Source organism: Crocodylus siamensis, chromosome 3 (genome assembly GCF_052110815.1).
Source record: "Crocodylus siamensis isolate JL-2025a chromosome 3, ASM5211081v1, whole genome shotgun sequence".
In the NCBI taxonomy this organism is placed as follows: Eukaryota; Metazoa; Chordata; order Crocodylia; family Crocodylidae; genus Crocodylus; species Crocodylus siamensis.
Window position 1 is genome coordinate 240,248,235 of NC_143397.1, and position 23,231 is coordinate 240,271,465.

The 23,231-nt window shown below is 40.5% G+C and overlaps 1 protein-coding gene across 2 annotated transcripts in view; it reads left to right on the forward strand.

Annotated features, from left to right (window-relative positions):
* TBC1D31 (TBC1 domain family member 31) overlaps positions 1-22,916 on the forward strand; it is a 39,339-nt gene extending 16,423 nt beyond the window's left edge. Inside the window, exons 9-22 of one of the 2 annotated variants that reach the window (XM_090040580.1) lie at positions 191-270; positions 366-512; positions 2,288-2,421; positions 3,080-3,213; positions 4,213-4,392; positions 5,221-5,453; positions 7,308-7,460; positions 8,463-8,598; positions 9,655-9,747; positions 14,677-14,817; positions 15,712-15,906; positions 16,339-16,489; positions 18,575-18,703; positions 19,402-22,914. In XM_090040580.1, coding sequence (XP_089896706.1) covers positions 191-270; positions 366-512; positions 2,288-2,421; positions 3,080-3,213; positions 4,213-4,392; positions 5,221-5,453; positions 7,308-7,460; positions 8,463-8,598; positions 9,655-9,747; positions 14,677-14,817; positions 15,712-15,906; positions 16,339-16,489; positions 18,575-18,703; positions 19,402-19,547 — 2,052 coding nt within the window. In that variant the 3' untranslated portion in view covers positions 19,548-22,914. Of the gene's footprint in view, positions 1-190; positions 271-365; positions 513-2,287; positions 2,422-3,079; positions 3,214-4,212; positions 4,393-5,220; positions 5,454-7,307; positions 7,461-8,462; positions 8,599-9,654; positions 9,748-14,676; positions 14,818-15,711; positions 15,907-16,338; positions 16,490-18,574; positions 18,704-19,401 lie in introns of both variants that reach the window. The other variant, XM_090040582.1, reaches the window with a different exon arrangement.
* Positions 22,917-23,231: the final 315 nt, after the last annotated feature.

Genomic DNA, 23,231 nt, shown 5'->3' on the forward strand with positions numbered 1-23,231 from the left:
ATCCCTGTCTTAGGAAGGCAAAGAATGAAGGGAAGGCAACTGCAGGCTGAACTGTTTCATCTCCTGGGAAGATTTCTAGCAGGGAACACTTCTCAGCCATTTCCACCGCTAGAAATGATCGCCTGTTCAAGCCAGAGATTTATGAAGACAAAAATGCTATTTACAGTTCTTACTGGTTTCCTATTTGTAGAATGAATTGCCAGGTGGATTAAACAAGAAACGTCTACAAACCTTATTGAAAGGCTTTGGAGAGTATCCAGCAAAATACAGGTGCGTTTGTGCGCTCTCATGCACATGGAGTAAAATGTGTTGCGTTAGCTTAACAAAGGAGGCTTTTTTTTGCTAAACCTACATCATTATTGCAGGATGTTTGTTTGGCGTTCCTTACTACAACTTCCTGAAAACCACTTAGCATTCAGCAGCCTGATAGACAAAGGTATCCACTCTGCCTTTGTGGATCTTCAGAAAGAATATCCCATCAAAAGTAGGAAACTGTTGCGAGTCTTACAAAGGTAAATATAAGTTTCTGTTAACACGTATGCATGTTAATGCATCTACCTGGGACCAGCTTGGGGAAATGTTGGTTGATTTTTGCAACAGCTAAGTCTTATGTTAAACAATATCATTTTCTTACATTATAGTTGTTAACACATGATCTGATTGAATCCAGGAACATTACGTTTTATCACCTACTTACGGGTATATTTGAAAGCATTTTCATTCTTTTTTATGTTGTAGTTGTTTTGGTAAAGAAGTGCAGTGACTTTTAGATGCTTTCTGATATTTCCTCTTCCATCTACAAGGGAACTAATTGTCCCCTAATCTGATACATTCTTATGTCTAGATGTGAATAGCATGGTCCTATGTTGTGTTAGGTTTGGTTTGGGTTTTTGGGGGGGTTTTTTGTGGGGGGGGAGGGGTCAGTGTTTGGGAATATTTTTGTTCGCTTTTTTTAAGTGATCATTTTTTCTGTAGAATGATGATCAAACTAAAAGGGATTAGTGAGTTTCAGATACAGTAATGGCTTATTTGGTTATTAACAGTTTCCAAAATGTAAACAGTTAGGAGTACCTGTTCCTCATATGTGACATTATAAATATAGACCAAAGTAGAAACATTAGGGCTGTGCGAAGCTTTGGTCATTGATTCGATTCAGCCTGATTTGGTGGCGGAATCTCCGAATTGAATCAGGAGACCCTTTAATCTCTCCAGATCAAATCAGAACCCTCCGAATCGAGTTGGAGAGATTTGAAAAGATTTGGCGAGTCGGACATAGGCACAGCTTTAAATGTTTTTTCTACGTACTTCAAGGTAGTAGGTGGCTCGTGAATATTGTTATGGTGGGGCGGATGGAGCATTCCACAGGAGTGCGGGGTGGCGGGGACCCAGTGCACTTGGCAGTGGACCCGGAAGTGGACCAGAAACACTTGTGGTCCACTTCCGGGTCTGTCAGGGAGTGCACAGGGTGGTCCCCCTGCCCCCGGCTTAGTGATTGGTGCCTCCTGGGTCGGGGTGGTGAGGGGGGCACCTTTTGTCCTCCCTCAGTAGATCATCAAGCCAGGGACTTCTGATCCACTTCTGGATTTGCTGCCAAACATGCGAGGGTCCCTCCCCCCCTCCACCCCCCGTGCTCCTATGAGATGCTCCATCCACCCCAGCATCACAGCATTTGCAAGCCGTGCCTGGGTACCTTGAGGTATGTAGGGAAAACATTTACAGCTGTGTCTGTGGCCAAATCGCTGATTCTCTGAATAGGCATCAAATCTTTTTACATTCAGATTTGGCCAGATTGAATCGGGACAGTGATCCAAATCAACTAATTAAATCACTGTCCCTGATTTGGGTTGAATCTGAATCGAATACAGCCTGTTTCTCACACCCCTAAGAAATATAAAAGCCTCTGTTCATATATTCATGTGTTATTTTGTTCATACGTTTATTTGAGTTATTTGTTCATATGTTATTTTTTAGTACAGAATAACATTAGGGTCCTTATTACACTTACATTAGATATAAAATGTAAAATTAAGGATTTTTTCTAATCCCAATTTAGTCCATCTGTTGTGGGGGTTGTAACAGGTAATATGCTGCCTACTAAAATTTGTAGATGCAGTAGAGTTGTTCCAAGACAATGACGGAAACCTACAATTCCCCACCAATGCAAGTCGACTCCTGGACCCGATGTTATTTAAAAAAAAATAAGTTTCAATCTTTTATAGTTATAGTTTGTATATTGTGGCAAGCTAAACATTTTTGGGGACAAGTATTTCTTCTATTTTATTCACAGGACCTTATCGGCTTTGGCTCACTGGTCTGCGATTTTTGGTGAGACACCATATGTTCCTCTGCTATCATTCCCATTTGTAAAATTATTCCAGAACAACCAGCTCATCTGCTTTGAAGTTGTTGCTACTGTAATAGGTAAGCAAAAATTTACTTCCAAAATCCCTTTAAAAACGCATTCAATTTATATAGTCTTGTCTCTGCATCCAACCCCAAATTTGCTATGCTTGAGAGAAGATAAATTACAAATGATATCCTAATTGGGAGGGCATTAGTGGCTTGAGTTGTTTTAAAAAAATATATATATTAAAAAAAAACCTGTTAGGATTCAGTGTAAGGTCCAGTTATGATTCAAAAATATTGAACTGCTGCATTTTAATCAGTTTATCACATCTGTATTTTTATAGCCTAATCAGTAAAAGTTTATTTATCCAGTATAATAATGGTGTCATGTTAAATCCATGCTTGAAACATGGGGAGACAAGTAAAGAAAAGCTTTTATCTTAGTTTAAAAGTGCGGTTGTACTAAGCTGTTATAGTCGAGCAGTAACTTATGCCACCAACAATCTTCATTGCCTTCCAAAGAAATACAGCAAATGTAAGTGATCTGTACTGAAATTATCTGCTGTATCAAAACATGTGCTACTGTATACAAGTACCTATTATGCAACTGAGTGGTTGCAAAATAAGCATCAAAGTTTGAAATTAGGCCCTGGTGGGTAAAACCCTCTGCTTCTCTTTGGTATTACTAAGTTGATATTACTGCACTTGTTTGTTTGTTTTTTTCCTTTCTTAGTTAATTGGTGTCAACACTGGTTTGAATATTTTCCTAATCCACCAGTCAACGTTCTTAGTATGGTGGAAAATATCTTGGCACATCATGATAAGGAATTGCTGCAGCATTTAATAAACTTCAGTGTGACATCACAGGTAGAACTCCTATCTAGTTTCACAGTTGATAAATTACTGTTAGTAAACAGTGTTTGATTTTCATTTTGATATAAGCTTTTATTACTACTTAATTTAACAGTGAATATAAAGAACATATAGTCATTTACCTGTAGTTTTATCTTGTTCAATTTCATCACATGTTGTCTTTCAGATTCTCTTTCATGTAAGTATACATTTTCACAAATCTAACATGGGCAATTATGGCCCCTTTTAAATATGGTTTTCTCTTAGTTTTGAAAATCAGCATAGTTTTGACTGAATTCAGTAGATAAGTGAATTAAGCCCATACAAAATCAAATGAAAACAGATAATTTATATATATTTTAGTTATCTAATCAGTTATATGTTAAAAATATCCTAATGAATATTTGATATCTGTCTTTGAGCAAAATGCTGAAAGAAAAAAAGAAAGAAAATAAGAGAAGTGTCTATATACTATATTTAGTTTCTAACTTGTACATAGTGGGTGCATCTACACGAGTAATTAATGTGACACTTGAGCCTGAGTGAACTGCTCCCAGGCTCAGCATCTACACATACACCCAGGACAGCAGTAATTTGAACCTGGGTGGAACAGGCCCCTGGCTGCCTAGGCTGAGTGGGTGCTATTTATACACCTGGTCACCATCTACACATGCTTTTTAGCACCTTTTAATTACTACACTGTAAGATAGTACTTATTCTACAGCAGAGCTGATTTAGTTTACTGTACCCTAAGCTTGTACACTTGTAGACTGTAATGCTTACTGCAGAACTAGTCAACTCCACAGTAAAGCACATGTGTAGATGCACCCAATGGTTACCTTATCTATCTTTTGGTATGGTTCCAGTTAGTGTTTATAAATTGATTCTCAGTATAAGACAAGAAAGATCCTCCTGTACATTCAGATTTATCTCCATTTGTAATAATATATTATTTCTGTAACAGAAACTAGGAAACTTTACTAATGGGTTATTTTATTATTTTTTCCAATTTAGTTATATGCCTGGCCTCTTCTAGAAACTTTGTTCTCTGAGGTTCTAACAAGAGAAGAATGGCTGAAAGTGTTTGATAATATCTTTTCCAATGATCCTTCATACCTTCTAATGATGGTTGCTGCCTATATTATATGTTCCAGAGCTCCTTTGCTTCACTGCAGTCAAAAAGAGGACTTTGAGGTAAGCATCTTAATGTACTGATAATTGTACTGTATAATATTTAGAAGTTAAAAGGGAAACTTGGTGTTGAATGTTAGTTTATATACTATGCCTATTTTGAGCAGTATCCTTTAGCAGTTAACAAATTCACTGTTGAATGAAAATAATAACCAATTTATTGTACTTGAGTGTGTTAAAGACTTAAGAGCTTGCCCTGATTATTTGTTTTTTTGTTTGTTGTGTGCTTTGAAAAATAAAGCAAGAAAGTTTAACTCTTTGAATGTGGGACAGTGATTTACCATGATACCATTCTTCTTGCTATCTGGATGCAGCACAATAGGAAGTGGTTTTAGCACACTCATGTTTCATTACTTTGCATTCTGAAATGCAGACCCAGTGCAGCCATCTTGGTTTACTTCCTCTGAATTGAAATGAAAATGTTTTCTCATACATGAAACAGGAATGTCAAACTCTCAGTTGTCCCAAGGATTGAGAAGGAAGCTGTGTAGACATGGCCTTAATGTGCAATAAGTATGTCCATACAGGGATTTAGTGAGGAGTTGCTGCTTTGCAGTAAATTCATACCCTGACTTACTGCATAACTAATTTCCCACTATAGAGGTCTAATGTTTTGTGGTAAAGGGAAGAAAGCAAAAGAAGTTCTTGGAAAAGTTGCAGTGCTTTGGATAAAGCCTTCTAAGATGGTATTTTTTCAGAGTATTGATCAGCGTGGAGATTTCTTGTTGTGTTTATAAAACAAGCTTTAGAATCGAGAAATAATTAAACATTTATCAAAATAAAATGCCTAACTACATTTAAGTATTTAAAATGAAATCATGTTCCTTACAGTATTTCTTCCATCATCGAAACAACCTGGATATTAATGTTGTGATTAAAGAAGCCTATCATCTTATGGAAGCTACCCCAGCAGATATCCATCCACAGCGTATGCTTGATGACTTCATACCACTCACAAAGGGGCAGTACCCTGTATTTAATAAGTATCCCAAGTTTATTGTGGATTATCAGACTCAGGAGCGGGAAAGGATCAGACAGGATGAAATTGAATACTTACGAGAAAGGTATGCATGGGAAAACAGAAGGGAATATATCGAATTTATTGAAAATCTGAGTGGTGATACACTGTAGATAAAGGAAATGTATATTCTGGCAAAGAGACAGACTGTTAGAAAAAATGGATTAATGCTTTACTTTTGATTAGCCCTCTCTGGCCTATTGGATTTCTCAGTTAAAAGAAGAGTCTGCATTAATTGCTAAAATAGTGATACATTTGAAAACATCTAATTTGTTAGTTCCCTAATATTTGGTCTACAGTTTTCAATTTAGATGACTTAGGCCCCCTCTACATGTAACAGGTATTTTGCAATTAACTGGTTAACTGCACAGTTAACCAGTTAATTGTGTACAGGCAAAGTAGCTATCCCAGTAAAAGCTCCCGTCAGCTGACAGGGTTCACAGCCACAGAGGTGCCTTAGGCCCAGCAAAAAAACCCCCGAGTCCTAGGAATTGTAGCAGCCACAGTCCCAGGGGGTTGTGACACCCCCAGGATGAGGAGATTGCCTCTTCAGTCCTGGGGATTTCCCACATCCCCAGGGCAGAGAGATTCCTGCGGTAGTGATGTGCCTGCCTCAGGATACGTGGAGGGTTGTCTGCAACTGGGAGCCCCTCAACCAGGGTGCATGAGACTCCTACCCACAGGAGCCTGCTTCTTGCTGGTGCAGGGAAAGCCCAATCCCAGGCTCCCCCTGCACTGGCAATAAGGCATGATGGGCTGTAATATGCAATCGCACAATTGTGCCTCCTGCCATGCATTTGTGGCGTGGCAGGAGGTGCAATTGTATGAATTGCATGTTAGATCCCGTTGTACCTTTAGCTGTACGTGTAGAGGTAGGGCCCTGCTACACCTTCAAATTAAACCTGAATAGAAACCAGCTGTAGAGTTGTTATACATTTTCAAGCACTAGCTTTATAGTTAGTTGACTCGTGTTATAGCTGGATAGTCATTTTTATCTGTGATAATTACTTTGCACATGTGGCTGGTCTAAATGTATTTTGCAATTTAACCAGTTAATTATATAATAATTACTCTGCATGTTTGGCCAGTCTAAATTTACTGTGTGATTTATCAGTTAATTGCTTAATATATGTAATGTGTAGCATGGGGTATAAAGGTTGGTATTTTTAAGCAGTCCATCTTAAGAAGGCAAAACTGACCTGAATTTCAGAGGTGCTGGGAATTCTCATCTCTCCATCCAGTTTATAATTTAAACTAATATGAAGCAGATTTCACAGTAAGGATGTTCAAGGTGTTGTTGGGGTAACAAAATGTCTCCAGCAATCTGAGACAGGCAGTTATCTAATACGGCACTAGAAGGAGACTATGACTTTTACAAACCAGGCGGCTGAAAACATAAGCCAGCCAGAGCTATCTCGTTCTAATAACATAGGGATGGCCAACTTGTGGTATCCTTGCCACAAATGGTGCAGACAGCCTCTTTGTGTAGCATGCAGCAGATCAGGAAAGGAGCAGAAAACAGTGTTAGACAGGGCAGGAAGTAGAAAGCAGAAGAGCAAATCATGTAGGGAAGGGGATTGGAGTGGCACTTAAGGAGGATGTGGGGTTGAACTGTGACAGGCCTGCAAAAAGGTTGGCCACCCACTGTCATAATGTGTACGTTACACTTCTTTTAAAAATGTTGTAGTCCAAGGATATTAAAGACACCAAATGAGTTTGATAATATCTATTGTAGTCAATTGATTTCAGATTAAATGGTGCCATCTATTCCAGGACTGGGCAGCTGGTGCAAAGACGGCATTTAAATTATTGCTTTCCTATGATTAGCAGTTTTAACTTGTTGAATAATCTCTTGAAATCTGTTTTGTTTACACTAATGACATTAAATTCTTCCCTTCAGACAATTAGTTCATGAGCTAGAAGCTAAAGCAGTACAGCGGCAAGTGGAAGATGAAGCCTGGTATCGGAAGCAAGGACTGCTTCGTGAAGCTGAAGAACAAAGGAGAAAAATTCTACTGGAAGAAGAGGAAAAGCTGTCAGATCAAAAACAAAGGTATTAGTGAGATTGGGATTGTGAACCCTGGCTACATCTCCCTGCTGTTGTCATAATTAACAGTAGGAGAAAGGTGCCACGGTTTTGTTTGAATTGTAAATAAAGGGAAGCAGTATAGTCTAGTGAGTAGGGCGTTGGACTGGAAGTGCTGTTCCTGGTCTTGAATTGTTCTTATGTATGACCTAGGTAAATTACTTCATAATTCCATCTCCACTCCTGCCCTTTGTGCTATCTCTAACTTGCAAGCTCTTTGGAGCAGACACCATCTGTACAGTGGTTAAAATAATGAGGCCTCAAATTCAGCTGGGGTGTCTAGATGCTAAGTAACTTGTAGTAGTAGTAATAATGTGGGATGCATAGTCTCATGTTTTTGCTGAAATTAAGTCTCTGCTTTAATAAACTGTCAAGTACTGACTTCAGAGTTCTGTGTTGTGCTTGAACTAATGCTGTACTAGTATTTAAAAAGCAGAAAAAGTTTATAAACTTAGGCTTGTAACCTTTCAAAAGAAATTCAGAATCTTTGCAAGTCTTTAGCTAAACTGTGAAAGGGGCAATTTTTAGACTTTTCAAACAGATGTATGTGTTTTTTAAAAGAACTCTCTAAATTAAATGTATATATTTAAATTTTAAAAAGCAGTCAGTGGCTTTCCCCTCAGACGAGTTCATAAAAATCTGCAGTTGTTTCCAGAAGCAGCCTAATATTTTTATGAAATCCTAGTAAACTAAAGCTAGTTTTTACTAACAGCAACAGTAATATAACCGTTAGGAGCTCAGATGACTTGTCTTACTCTGAAGAACGCTTATCTTTTTAGCTTTAAATTTGGTGTGCAAAAGTGCAGATTTCATTTCCAAAACAAAACCTGTTTTGATTCAAGCATCATTGGTTAAAGAGAATAAATTGCAGCAGATAAGGAAATAACTATGATTCAAGAACACCTCATTTTTCAGTATCAGCCTTTTATCAGTGTAGGTTTACTTGTTTCTCTTTAATTTGCTTTCAAGATTAGCTGCTGTGAAAAGAGAATTGAAAGTAAAAGAGCTGCAGCTTCTGGATGCTGCAAGAAGGCGTTTTCTAAAATATCAGCAAGATCAGCGGCAAATGGAGCTAAAACGTCTTGACGATGAAATTGCTAGAAAGGTTTGGTATCATCTCAGCAATATTTCCTTGCGTGTACTGAGAGACATAGATAAGGAAAAATGCATAGCTAATGCTAGAGTTTCTTTTGCTGACTAGCACATTGTGACACCAGGGCTGCATAGTGAAAGTTGTTTTCTTGGCTGGTGAATTCATATTTATGTAGTTCTGCTAGCACTTGCTGCAGTCCATCCAGCTTTTTTAAACTGACATATTGATGAGAAAAGCCAGGTTTGTTTAAAAGTCAGCAATGCCAAAAAAATAAAACGAGCTTCCTCAAAGTTGTAAAACAGTGGTGCTCAACCTCTGGCCCAAGGGTCAGGTCTAGCCTGCAGAGCCATGTCATCAGTCCCGCAGGCCTCCCCTTACAGGTCCAGAAATTTGCCAGCAGGGAACCAGTGGCACTGTTAATTGCATGCCTAATTTCTGAAGCCAAGCAGAGCCTTGCGAGCCATATAATGTGGCACTGCTGAGAAGCTCAGGATCCGTTCCCCCTAGCGCCCCCTGGGGTAACAAGGAATAACAGCCACAAGTTGTTGGAGAGTAGGTTTAGACTAGACATCCAAAGGCACTACTTCACAGTCAAGGCGCCTAGGATCTAGAACCAACTTCCGAGGGGAGTGGTGATGGCTCCTACCCTGGGGGTCTTTAAGAGGAGGCTTGACGTCTATCTGGCTGTGGTCATTTGAGCCTGGTTTTCTCTCCTGCCCACCGCAGGGGTTAGACTTGAAGATTTACAAGGTCCCTTCCAACCCTACTTCTATGAATCGTGCCCAGGCCTGCGAGACCAGGTTGGATAACATGGTCTTACCTCAGTACTTGGGGTCACTCTGTGGCCAGACCCAGGCCCACAGGTCACAACTGCAGACTCATCCCGTGTGTCTTTAAGGATCCAGGCTGCAGACTGACCCTGGGCTACTCATCCTGCTCACAAAGCCAGAAGGTTGGGCATAGCTGTTCTAAAACTATCCTTTGTACAGCAAAAGGAAAGGAGATTGCAATGTGGGGAAAACAACTCTACCTTTCTGTGGTTTCCATTGGTTCATTCCTCTCCACTAGGCATCCATGAGAGAGCGGGAAACAGCTGCTACGATTCAAGATGTAGAAGTGCGGCGGATGGAGCTTGAATCCCAGAGACGGCTTTTTGAACAGGTATATAGCCAGATGGTTGTTTGAAATGGTTCTTCTTGTGGTGTTCCCAAAATTTAATTTGGTTGCTTTTGTATTAATGTTGACCTGAATAGGGTTTTTTTTCCTGCACAATCTCTTGTAAATTTAAGCCTCTGCTTTAATTAAGCACTGTGGAAAAATTCTTCTCTCTCTCTCTCCCCCCCCCCCACCCCCCACCCCTTGCCCAGGTGGTAGCATGCTTACTTCTGTGTGCAACACTTTCCTCATTTGTGCAAAAAGCTTTTGTGTCTTGGCTGGAGAACAATTGAAAGGAATTTCTGTCTTTAGAAATGAATTGGCGGGAATGAATAAATATGCATTTTAGCTGCTATAGAAGGGGGAGAGGGAGCCATTGCTCAGGAGCACACCACAGCTGATCCAATCTCACTTTATGGCTACATGAGTCTATCGTGGTAAAAGTGAGCTAAATTGCCTTAACTTTAACCCTGAATAAAGCAGGGTTAAATTGGAGCAGTTTATCTTCATTTGCATTGATTGCTACAGAACCCTGAAGATATAACAGTTGCATTGTAAGGGCATGTATTGGTGTCCTTTGGTAGGGATGCAGTTGGTAAATTGTTTATATCCTTTATAAATGTGTTCCTCTTTCCAGCAACTCCTGTTTTTAATTTGAGGTATTCTGATGTCTCTAAGTTTCCTATATAACTGGTATGGTATATAGATCTAATTCTCCAGAGACAGAAATGGAAAATGTCCAGTTGCCACGAGCAGTGGGCAACAACCCTGCAGAGCCATGGGCCAGAACAACAAGGCTCAGGTCCAAGATAGGCCAGTGTTCCCACCCAGGTACCACAGCCACTTCTCCCTGCTCCCTGGCTGTAGCAGAGTGCGATGCAGCTCCCTGCTATCCAGTCCTGGTGCAACTCCTTGCTGCATGGACCTAGCATAAACAAAGTGCCCTATTTCCAGAATGCTGCCAAGCCCTCCCACCCAGCCTGCAGGTCATATTTTGCCCACCCCTGGCAAGCACATTACTAAGAACAAAGGAAAGAATAGGATTATGGGAAAGGTTTCTTTCTCTCTCAAAACATCTTCAAAAGGAATGGTTATAGAGACTTTCCATATTGTGAACTACACTGCTTCAGTAATCAGAGAAGAACTCTACTGAGTTTAAAAGGTAGAAACCCAGCGTCACAACGCAAATAGCTTCCCATCCCCCACCCTCCCCCTTGTTAAACATGCAGCTGCCAGCAGGAAGCTTCAGAAATGCCAACTTAATTGTAAGGAGTGGGTTAGACCATCAAAATCTCAACTGTACCTCAGCCCATCTTGTTGTACCATAGGTTTGGTGTATAGCTGTGATGGTCCAGGGAATCTGCAAGAAGCAAGGTTTGTTTGGTATTATCTTGTATTGAAGTAACTATAATTGGGAGAGGTATTACATGTGCTTTCAGGCACAAAAATACCTTCCTCATATCGTGTGAAAAGATACCTGAAAGCTTGTCTAATATCTCCAACTACATAACTGGTCCAAATAAAAGATATTATTAGACAAATCTTGTTTCTGGACAGACTTTGCACCTGTGCAAGGCCCAACTTGGTTGCATATAAAAGTTGACTTATGATAAATCTTGTCCAATTATTTTCCAGTGCACTTCTTTAGGGTGCAAGCAACTAGGACTGTGTGAAATTTCGCTGTCAGTTTTGTTTCAATGCTGTTTTGACTCGTTTCGAGGTCAAAACAGAACAGATAGAATTGAAACAGCCTTGAAACAGAAGGCAAGTTGAAATGTTTCACTGTTGCAACAGTTTTGACATTTCGCCCATAGGCTATAATGTGGAAGGACAAAACAGCCTATAACTTTGTCATTTCTGGCTTGATCTGAATGAAACTTGTGGGAATGGTAGCCCCTTCTGAGGGCATGAAGCTTGCCAAGTTTCAAGGAGATTGGTGCAGGGAGTTTGGGGAAGCTGCACCCCAAAATCTTGAAAGCAAAACTCATGTCATGTGTATGTGTTAAGCCACAGCTGGGTCAAAACTGCAGGCATGCTAGTCCCTGCAGAGGCCACAAAGCCTGCCATATTTCAAGGAGATAAGTGCAGGGGTTTGGGTAAAACTGTACCTCAAGCTGTGGACAAGCAAAGCTTGTGACATGGGTGACGCTGTGTTTATTAAGGTGCAGCAGGGTGAAAGCTGCAGGCCTGCTAGCCCCTGCTGCAGCTATGAAGCCTGCCAGCTATCAAGGAGATAGGTGCAGGGGCTTCTGGGTTCTGGGGCCCTGCAACTCTAGCTGCTGACAGGCAAAACTTGTGTCATGGGTTGCTTGTGCAACTGTGTCTGTCTTGGGGCACGGAAGAGAAAGGGAACTACTGCAGGCCTGGCTGCTAGGCCCTGCTGTGGCCACAAAGCCTTCCAGCTGTTAAGGAGATGAGTGCAGGGGGGTTCTGGGGCCGTGCATCCCTAGCTGCTGACAGGCAAAACTCCTGACATGGGTGCTTGTGCAACTGACTGTCTCTGTCTTGGGGCAGAAGCAGTTCCTGGCTCTGTATTTATTCTTTTCTCTCCTTAGTCTGTCGTTTTGTAGGTGTTAATCCTTGCTCATTAACTCATTATCCACACTAGCTACTGTGTATTGAGCTGGTCCTGAGTGAATCTTGATTGATTGCGTAACACAGTAGCTAGCTAGTGCAAGCACCCATGTCAGGAGTTTTGCCTGTCAGCAGCTAGGAGTGCAGGGCCCCAGAACCCTGCTGCACCTGTCTCCTTAACAGCTGGCAGGCTTTGTGGTTGCAGCAGGGCCTAGCAGCCAGACCTGCAGTAGTTTCCTCCCCCATGCCCCAAGATGACACAAGTTTTGCCTGTCAGCAGCTAGAGTTGCAGGGCCCCAGAACCCAGAAGCCCCTGCACCTATCTCCTTGATAGCTGACAGGCTTCATAGCCACAACAGGGGCTAGCAGACCTGCAGCTTTCATCCTGCTGCGCCTTAACACACACACTGTCACCCATGTCACGAGTTTTGCTTGTCTGCAGCTTGAGGTGCAGTTTCTCCCAAACCCCTGCACTTATTTCCTTGAAAGTTGGCAGGCTTTGTGGCCTCTGCAGCGGCTAGCATGCCTGCAGTTTTGACCCCACTGTGGCTGAACACATGCACGTGACATGAGTTTTGCTTTCAAACTCAAGATTTTGGGGTGCAGTTTCCCTGAACTCCCTGCACCTATCTCCCTGAAATTTGGCAGGCTTCATGCCCTCAGAAAGGACTACCATTCCTGCATGTTTCATCCAAATCAAGCCAGAAATGACAACGTTATAGGCTATTTTGTCCTTCCCCATTATATCCTATGGGCAAAACTTCGAAACAGTTTTGCTGTTTTGAATTGAAGCAAAATTTGAAACGAAATGCTGTTCCATTGTAACACTGGTCAAAAGGGAGTGCTGCCGTTTCGCATAGCCCTACAAACAACGCTCAACATATACATATAGGCTCGGTGGTGACAGCTTGACTTCCACCACAGCTGAAAAGGGACCTAGGGGTAATGATTGACCGTCATATGGATATGAGCTTTCAGTGTGAGGCGGTGGTCAGCAGGGCAAACAACACGCTGGCATGCATCAACCAATGCATCTCATGTAAAACTAAGGAAGTGACAGTCCTGCTGTACTCAGCACTGGTGAAACCACAGTTGGAGTACTGCATGCAGTTCTAGACGCCACACTTCAATAAGGATGTGGAAAAACTTGTGAGGGTCCAGAAAAGAGCCACTTGTATGATCAGGGACTTGCAAAGCAAGCCATATGAGGACAGACTGAGGGACCTGGGCCTCTTTAGCCTAAAGAAGAAAAGGTTGAGAGGGGACTTGATAGCGGCTTATCGCTATATGAGGAGTGCATCAGGAGCTCAGTGAACAGCTGTTTACTAGGGCACCCCCGGGAAAGACCAGGACAAATTCCTGGAAGGCTGCTTCAGGCTTAATACTAGGAAAAACTCCTTCACAGTCGGGGTGTCCAGACTGGAATAAACTCCCTCCACAGGTGGTGCAGTCACCTACCCTAGAGGTTTTCAAGAGGAGACTAGACAGTCACCTCGCTTGGGTCACCTAACCCCACTTGTCTTCCTGCCTAGAGCAGGGAGGCTGAACCCGATGATCTGCAAAGTCCCTTCCAGCCCCTAACAATCTATGACTCTATGTGCATGTCATTAACACTTTCTTGCTAAGTGAAACTACAGAATATGTTCTGAGCATAGTTGGTTTAAACTTCTTTAAGTGTGTACTCAGTAAACAGCCAGCTAGCTATATAGTAGCTTTATAACACAAGCTGCTCTAGAAGAGTTTATTATGCTTGGTGGTATATATGACAGTAGCTGTTTAAAGGAATTAATTTTCATGATCATGTTCTTCAGTCTAAGGAAGTAACAAGTGATCAGTTTTAGAAAAGACTGGTGAGAGTTGAATCTAAATGGCTTCTGTTTCTACCTTTGCTGCCTTGTTGTATGAACCTCAGCAAATCATTTAATTATTCTATAGCCTAGTTTACCAGTTAAATAATGTGTGTGGAGATGCTTGTGTTGTGAGCACTATGAAATCTAATTTGTTTGCTAAGTGCTGTGAAACATTTGGTTAAAAGATTACTATTTCAGTAAGGGGATGTTCCAATTTTGAAGTTCACTGAATGAGGTTACATCAGCACTGAAGAAACCATAGTAACTCATACTCAGTGTATTGGTTTAATTTGAAATGGATAAAACAATCAAGGGAAGGACTCATTCTTTTGGACATTTATGGTTAGTTGCTTTATACAGGAAGGTCTGTATATATGTGTGTAAACTAATATCCTTGAATGTATTCCTTTTTTGTAGTGGAGCTGTTAACAAAAAAGCAAATTATATTAATGAACTAATGTAAATTATCAACTTAATGACAGCAGTTTTCTGCACAACTGTTTTTTTACAGCAACTTGTCAAAGATCAAGAGACAGTGATGCAAGAGGTAAAAGGAGAGCTAGACACCAATCGGAGAAAAGCTGATCTTGAAGATCACCTAGTCCAGAGATTGATAGAAATTGATCGGGAAGAAAAGCAAAAAGCACAGATGGTAAGATAGATTTACTTGGAAGTTTTGGAAGTAATATCTCATCCGACCAGCTAACATGAATATCTTTAAAGAAAAAATTCTAGTTCTCCAGGTACCCTAATATCTAGATTTTGACTCTAAGTGTGAATTTGCTTTGGCTACAATCTTTGCAAGAGTCCAGAGTGTTAGAGAATATTGAAATCATGCCAGTCATGGCTTGTAAACCTTCCTTTCCCTACAACAAATTTGGAAGTCATGTGAGAAAATTAGCATGTTCCTTCTTGTAGATAACCTTCCTAGTAAGATTATTTAGTGTAATGACCAGAAATATCCACTTTGGTGGACATCCTAACTATAGGCATTGACTTTCAAATGTGGGTAATGAAGTACCCAGCTTTTTTAGATTTCCAGTCACAAACTAGTTGCCCAGTTAGAAAACAGTACACGCCAACTCATTGCCCAAATGATTGGCATGTGCATCCAGAATGTGGCCAGAAATGACCGTAGAGGTCCATGATTGTTTTTAAATTCCCTCTAGTTTGGTTGGACATGTTGGGTGTGGGTAGGAATGATAAAATTGTGGTGTTGCCCTGATGTCATTGTACCTAAAATGAGGTGCATGCCTGAATGCTAACAGAGGGGTAACTATAACATCAGAGATTAGGTTTATGTCCCATTTCAAAAATACATACAGTGTATAAAATTAGATGATAGCAGAGATGAGAGAGAAACAATTGCTGTGGGGGATTGAGAAGGATATCTTGCAAAGGGAGTTCTCTGAACTGACAGAGATATTTAACAGTGGTAAGGGAATGCATTTAAGATTGGACAGAGAAAAGTTAGCCTTTCTCTGTAATAGGGCAACAAGTTAAAATTAAAGTAACTGCAATGCTGATAAGAATTGCATCTTTCTAGCTGGCTGAAGAAAGCTTAGCAAAGGCAGATCAGAAGTGCATTGACACAGACTGGAGAACCCAAGTGTCACAGAAACAAAGATGTGGTGACCTACACCGTGAGGACCATTACAAAGAGATCGCTAAACTCCTTCATGATAACAGAGTAAAGGAAACAGAGCTGTTGAATGTCATGAAGGAGGCAGAAGATAAAAAGGTAAGTGCTCTTTTTTATTTTCTTACATGCAACCCACAAAAGAGTGAAACCACTGTTTGTCTCCTTGACTCTTGTGCTGTAGAATGAAGAGCTGAGAGATTACCAAAAAGAAAAAAAAATGCCTTTTCTTTCCTGTTTTGCTGGAGGTGTCCCAGGAACACCAGCAAAATACAGTGGGACCTCTTTCTTCTTTTTTGGAAATGTGAAGATAAGGGAAAGTCTTTATAACTGTGTAGTTAATCTTAATTCTGCAACTGTTTACCTCTTTATTTGCTTCTGGGAGAGGGGAGGGAAGCTGTACCCCTGAATATAAAACAGCGTCTCACTTTTTGCACTAAATTATTGTTGAACTGTAATTTTAAAGAATCAAATGGCTTCATCTTTTGCTTTCACTTTTATTGGAAATGCATTAAAGAAATGTCTATTACACAGTGGGAAGAAAATCTAAAGAGAACAAGTCAACTGGAGGCAGAGCAGGAAGCCACGGCCATTGCTGATGCACGCAGGAAGCAGCTTTTAGAAGATGAAATGAATGATGCGTTAGACCTGGCTGAAAAGTTACAAAGTGAAGATGGCTATTTTGGTGAGCATAAAACCAATATGGTCCTCCTCCTACAGCACACAGTGTGGATGCCATTCCACAGCGATGTACAGTAACTATTTGTCACGGTTATTTGTTAGTCTTCTGTATATATAAGGCCAAAGCTTTGAAGCAGTCTATTTAGCCTCTAGTTTTGCTGTCCATCAGTTACAACTATAAATGATGGTATTTAACTCTTGCACGTAAGAATCTAGATACTATGCCTGGCTATGCACCAGCAAAACTGAGGATACCTTTAAAAATTTGGCCACAATGTATTGTTTCAGAATGGTGATTGGGTGGATGAATGGACTGTTAGGAGAATGGTTAGCATGCTTAAAATTTGAAAATTTGTATTCAGCTGGAAACTTTAATTTCCAGTCATTTGGGAGATGACTGCAACTTTGTTTTGCATGAATGAGATAACGTTTTGCATGAATGAGATAACATTTTACATATAAACGCAGGAAGTGTCTTAAGTTACACAATTCCCACCCTTACCTCATTTTGTTTACAGACAGAAGTACTGCCCTCTATCAGACAGACAGCACTGTCCTCATACCTGTAATATAGATTTCAATCTAATACTTGGTTTTTCCATTTCATCTTACTGCTTAGTAGGTGGCAACAGAACAAACTGCATAGTGTAGACTCCACTGGGCATACTTAGAAAGCACAAACACAAAGCAATGCAAAATTGCTCATTTTACCACCATTCCCTGATCTCCACTGAGGCACATGTGTGCCGTGTCTCTTCCCTGTGACAGGGATTTCATTCAGTCCAAAACAGTGGGGAAAGTCTGGCAATGTGTCTGATCCTAAATTGGGCAAAATTGTTTCCTTTCATACATTTACAAACCCAGTTCCTTGCTCAGAAGGCTGAAAATATCCTCCCAGTACTATATGCTTCTTACTTTCAGTCACAAATGGCTCATGGCAGTCCAGAAAGTTTAACTGCTGCACCTTAGAGGCTCTCTGAATTTAAGGCTCTTGATAAAGCACTATTGCATTGTATCTTCTGCTATCCAGTAAAATGTTTTTGTTTCTCTGCTCCTCTGTAGGAGACTCTTAAGTGTGAAATGTTGCCAAAAAGGTTTGGGTATCTTCCCCTGTCCCCTTTCATTCATTCTGAGTAGTTACTTGTTTGTGGCCTCTTCATTTTCAGGTTTGCTGTTACTGCAACTTGTATTGTGGTATTGCCTAGATCAGGATTCTGCAGTATGTATATGTATATGCCACTGATTCTCAACTGGAGTGCCTTGGGTTCCTATAAAGGGTCCCGCAGAGGGCTGTACAGTTTTAGTGCAATAAGGTGTACAAGCACCAACATGTGATTCACAAGGCAAACCCGGAGATTTCAAATAGGAATCCATAGTGTCAAAACCCTTCTGTCTGGCTATGGTTTTCCTGAGTTTGTTGCAACAGAAGAATTCCTCTATTATTTTTCCATGGTCAAAAATGTGTGAAAGCTCAGAGCTGGCATTTTCTGAGGGGTGCTTTGAGTCTAAAAAATCAAAAACCCCTAGCATATACTATGTGGTCTTGCCTGAACGATGTCATTCATTGCTTTGGGGGCAACTTGCAGTTGAGCTCCCATTTACATGAGTGTGATAACCAGCCAGGTACCATCAGAAAATATCTGTCCGGTGGTGAGGCTACAACAGGAACTTGCTTGATCTCGAAAGTGGAGTGAATTGTAGCTGGCTTATTTAAGTAGATTCACCTGCTGAAACTACACATCAGAGTATGCAGTAATTTACCCTGCTCTTCGCTCATTTTGTCAGCAGCTGAGTCACTCTTACTGTTTGTTTGGGGGTTTTTGGGGGGAGTGGGTATTGCATTGTGGCAGCTGTAGTTTCTGAAAATTGCGTTTTTTGTACAAACAAAAAGCATTGGATGCCCAGGCTGTTGACTTTTTTCTGTGTTAGCAATTGCTATACATCTTTGGGTTCTTGACATGTAGGCAGTTCCATTTAACTAATTCCAGGTATATGTGACTCCTAACAGATAATGTTTTGCCTCAAGTAATAAAAAGTGATTTCAGTAAAGACTAGTTAAAATCTCACAGTTTCCCTCCGTTTCGCACAGAGAGACTGCGTGATTTAAAGACTGGGTCTGCACAGCAAGATTTAGAAATCCAGCTGGTACCAGAGGCCCAGTCCAAGTCTGGATACGTCTGTCTAAATGACTTGTCTTCAGCAGAGTCCTCAACACACTGTAAGTTGCTTAGCTAGGAATATTCTGCCTCTTAATTTGAATTTTGGAAGCATTACTTGAGCACCATGGTTGATTAATTAATCATCCCAGAGTTTCAAAATCCACAGATTAAGTTTTATTTTTTTTTGATTTCTGTCCTGAACAGAGCTCCCTTTAAAAAACAGGAATTGTGAAAGCAAAGATGTTTCAATTGAACTTAAATGTGAGAGATGTTGTGTTAATTCTGTCTGTTCCCCAGTCGAGATATGTATACTTACTTTTTGGAATTGGCAATAATGTATGTATGTCTGTCATTTTTGAGAGTGTATTCATTATGGCTACAAACTAATATCTGTTAATTGGTTTTATACTGCCTGTGTTTCTACAATCAGTGAAAATGCTGGTTGAAAACTTGTTTACTTGTAGAAATATTGGTGAGATTTTCCCAAAATGACAGGGAGCCTTATTCCTCTGATACTTTGAAAGGACTGTAGAAATCTCGAGCCTCTGTATATGTGGCAAAGTACAATACAGAAGTGATCCAGTTTGCAAAGAATATAAATGATCGCTAGATTGCAGTTGTTCCCCATTGTAGTACTTAGAGCTGTCTCCTAAGTGACTGCAGAATAAGAACTGCACCAGCCACAAGGAACTGAATTCCTTGTTATTGTCTATAACAGTTAGTTGAAATATTAATTCTGAGCCTTTTTCATCACAAGTTTCTTTAGACAGAAGACGAGAAGACTTGGAATGCAGAGAGCGGGAATTGATGGCAGAAGTCAGACAGCTCAGAGAAAAGCTCGCCTCACAAGCTCGGGCTAGATATCCTCTCCCTCATTTTCCTGACACAAAATGGACTGCCTGAGAAGGCAGGCTTTATGGTTACAGCTCACCTTATCAATCACCGAGGTTCCAAATACTTAGGGTTGTGATCAAAGACTCATTTTGTATAATTTATTATGAATGCCTTGGCACTTATTTTTGTATATAATAAAACACTAACCAGAGATGTTTTATATTTGCATACTCCTATCTTTGCAGTTCATTCTGGGCTCTCTTTTTAAATAAACTCATTTTTATTGCACAGCTACTGCATGGTCAGTATTTGAATACACTATATCCTGGGCAAAAAACTGAAACAGTTAAAATGCTGCATTGTCAGTAGTGTTTAATAGGTTTTGTTTTCCCATCAGTGTGTTTTCCTTGTTTAATATCTGATACATTCCCAAGGGAGCAAAGAAGATCCTAGTTTCAGCGGCCAGATCTGCTTCTGCTCTCTTGCTATGGATGGTTCTATGAAGATTGATATCATCTGAAGATTGTGCCTCATCCAGGTCACAGAACATCATGTAAAAGTTGCTGGTTCATGCTTTGTACTATAGTCAAATCATTTGAGTCAGGTTTCTTTTTAACGTTATGGCTGGAATCCATTGTGTGTGTAGAGTTTTAGAATGGACTTTTTACATAAAATGACTATGAATAACTAAGCCAAGAAAAATAAATGTGTGGTTCTGGAAACTGAGCTGATCATTCATGGTACTATGTACTGAAATGTCTTGTACTCCTACTTTCTCAGCTATGTGCTTCTCATAAATACGTTTTTCTTTGTTTTGAGGAGAAAAGAATAGACACAGCTGCTTTTGTGGACTTCTTAAAATGAGCAACAAACTACAATTTAAACTGAATAATGGAGTGAACTCTCATTGTTCAAGTATTTGTTTACATATACGCTGCTCGTGCTCTGTACACACTCAAGACTGGAATCTTTGACCCAGCAATGTCAATCTGGAGCCTACCTGTTCCTGTTGGACTAAACTCTCTCTCTTTATGTGCCTGTATGAAGCATATGCTGCCACATATCTGCAGCTTTTGGTATTTATACATCTTACAATTCAAATCTGAATGAAAGCCCACTCACACACAGAGAACATGCTCAGGGATGTGCTTCAGCCAGACAGTTGCACACCGCGTGTGTAAGGCTGGGTAAGTCCTGGAAAAAATGCTGGATGAGGAGGAGGGACCCCTTACCTTTTAGCCCAGTAGCTTAGTGGTTAGGGTGCTTGCCCAGGGTGTAGGATGCCAGAGTCCTGGGAGCGGGATAGCAGGAGATTGAACCTCCACATCTACCTTCCCAGCAAAATGTCTAACAGACATTTTTTGCCTAGATGAAGGTGGTCCACAGGGCAGGCAAGAAAAGGAGATATGTGAAAGCAGGAGCAAGAGAACCTGCTAGTGGGTATGTGGCTCAGTGAAATGGCTGCTGCCTTAAAAAGCTTGGAGCCCCAGGTTCTAGCCAACGAGGAGGAAACTTTCCTGCTACCGTTTCTCCATTTTATGTGTGGGCCACATTCAAGAGGGCATGTAGCACTCATTTCCTGAGTGCCATTATGATCGGTGATAAATGGTCTGCTGGTTGAACCTACCACACACACACATGCACACACGCTTTTTCAGTACCAAGAACATCTGCAACACCAGTAAAAGATTTTCCCAGATCCTACTCGCATAGTACAAGAGAGCGTTTATTGGAGGCTTTCTCTGTGGAAGTGTTACTTTAAAAGGAAAATTGCAAGACAACAGGTCCTGTTTCTCTCATAGTGGCCATCGGAAGAAATCTTGTGATGTTTTGCACATGGTAGAATTTCTCACAATAGCTTCTACAGCTTGAATGTAAAATGGTTCAGATATGGCATGGTTAATCGTGGGAAGTGATTGTTCGGGGGGGGTTTTTTGTTCATTTTTTTTGCTTCGTAGGTATGATGTATTACAACCTGCTCTGTGGAATTACTATGTGACTCAAGCACACATGGACATCATTTGTTGAATTAAGTATATTACTAGCCCCAAGAATCAAGGTGTAATCTGACACTGGAAAATTAAGAAACCTTTTTTTTGGAAGGAAGGAAAACACCATCACAAAGGGTATATAAACAAACGTCAGCAAAGTTACTTGCTGTGAAATACAGAGAGCATATGCAAAAGATTGCCTTTCCCATGGCATATGCCAAAACTGTCATTGACATGGACTTTACCTCTATGGTAAGAAACTGATATCCAATTATTAGTCTATATAGGTAGGAAGGTGTTTCTTCATATGCAAATAACCTATATGCAGTGCAAGAATGATGCTATCTACAGCTAGAAATAAATGAGGACATTCCCATGGACTGCACGGTTCCTATTCTAGTTGCGTGCCTGATGCTTTGTACTATGGTGCATAAGACTGACTCATCGTGGCTGCACATGTGGAGGACATGAAAATGAAGAAATGATGCCTTTCAATTTGTTTTGCATTCCCTTTCTCTTTTCTTAAAACACCCTTTACTCAAAGCCTTTGGGCAAAAACCAACTGTAAAACTAATTTCTACAGATAAGCCTACTGAGCCCCTCCTCAGAAATAAAACAACAAAAAATACACTTTTTAAAAACTCGGTGGTGTTTTCAGTATTTTGTGGCCAGAAACTATTCTCTGAATAACAGATTCATAGATGGCTGGATCCTTTTTCCATCTGAAAAGGAACAGGGTTATTATGCCTTGGACCATAAAGACATCTGGTCGGGACTCTGGGTATTGAACAAAACTGAACAGAATGATTGCTCAGTAGACAAAAGTTGCCAAAATTCTCATCCATAAAGTTGCTTCTTGTATTGCGTTCATTTTGTTACTTCTGCTTATTTCAGTGTACACTCATTATTATTTGTTCTGCAGTAAAGTGCAAGACCCCTTTGGTGTGTGTCTGCCCAAGGACACAGATGCAGAAAATAAAGACAGGCTCTAAAACACAGTTTTCTTAACAGTATTAGCTTGCATGGTCTGCACATTTACAAATGCTTATTTCGGCATTGTTGGGAGGATCTCTAACAGTAAAATATTCACACTTCTGTAGTACGCAGCTGGTTTTTCCACCAATATGCACAGGTAGTTGTATTGTAATGTAATGTGTACAGTACCTAAATCAGTAAGAACCAGAGCTCAAAAGGCCACAGCATACTGCCTGTGTTACCCTTTATTCATTCTTTCCCAACTTCTTTTCAATTGTGAGTAGATGTGCAGATCTTACTCAAAACTATGCATGTCCAATCTGATTTTTAAAAATGTTTCTGTGAAAAAATTTAAAAAATCACTTTCTTCAAGCATGAACGGTGGAGATTTCTTCTTATCCACGGGAGCAGAGCTGGCCAGGTAGAGTTTACTAAAGAAGATGAGACTAACCAAGAATGAAAGTGCTTCTGAATCCATAACTACGCACCACACCACTGCTGTGCTGAAATAATACATACTGCAGTCATGTAGCAAAGCAAATAAACGCAGGGCCCCTGTTACAGAATAAAAGAAACTAGTGATGGGCCTGGTGTGTATTATTTGGTTTCTCTCACATTACCATCTTCTCACTCCCAGGCTTTCCTTTCCTTGCCTTTTTTATATTAATTTATTTTTACTTGGAAGATATGATGGCTAAGTGCAATAATCATTTCACCTTGTGCCCAGGAAAACGACCTCTACCTGCCAACAGAGCTAAGGGCAGAGTGCAGTCACCCTTCCCCTGTC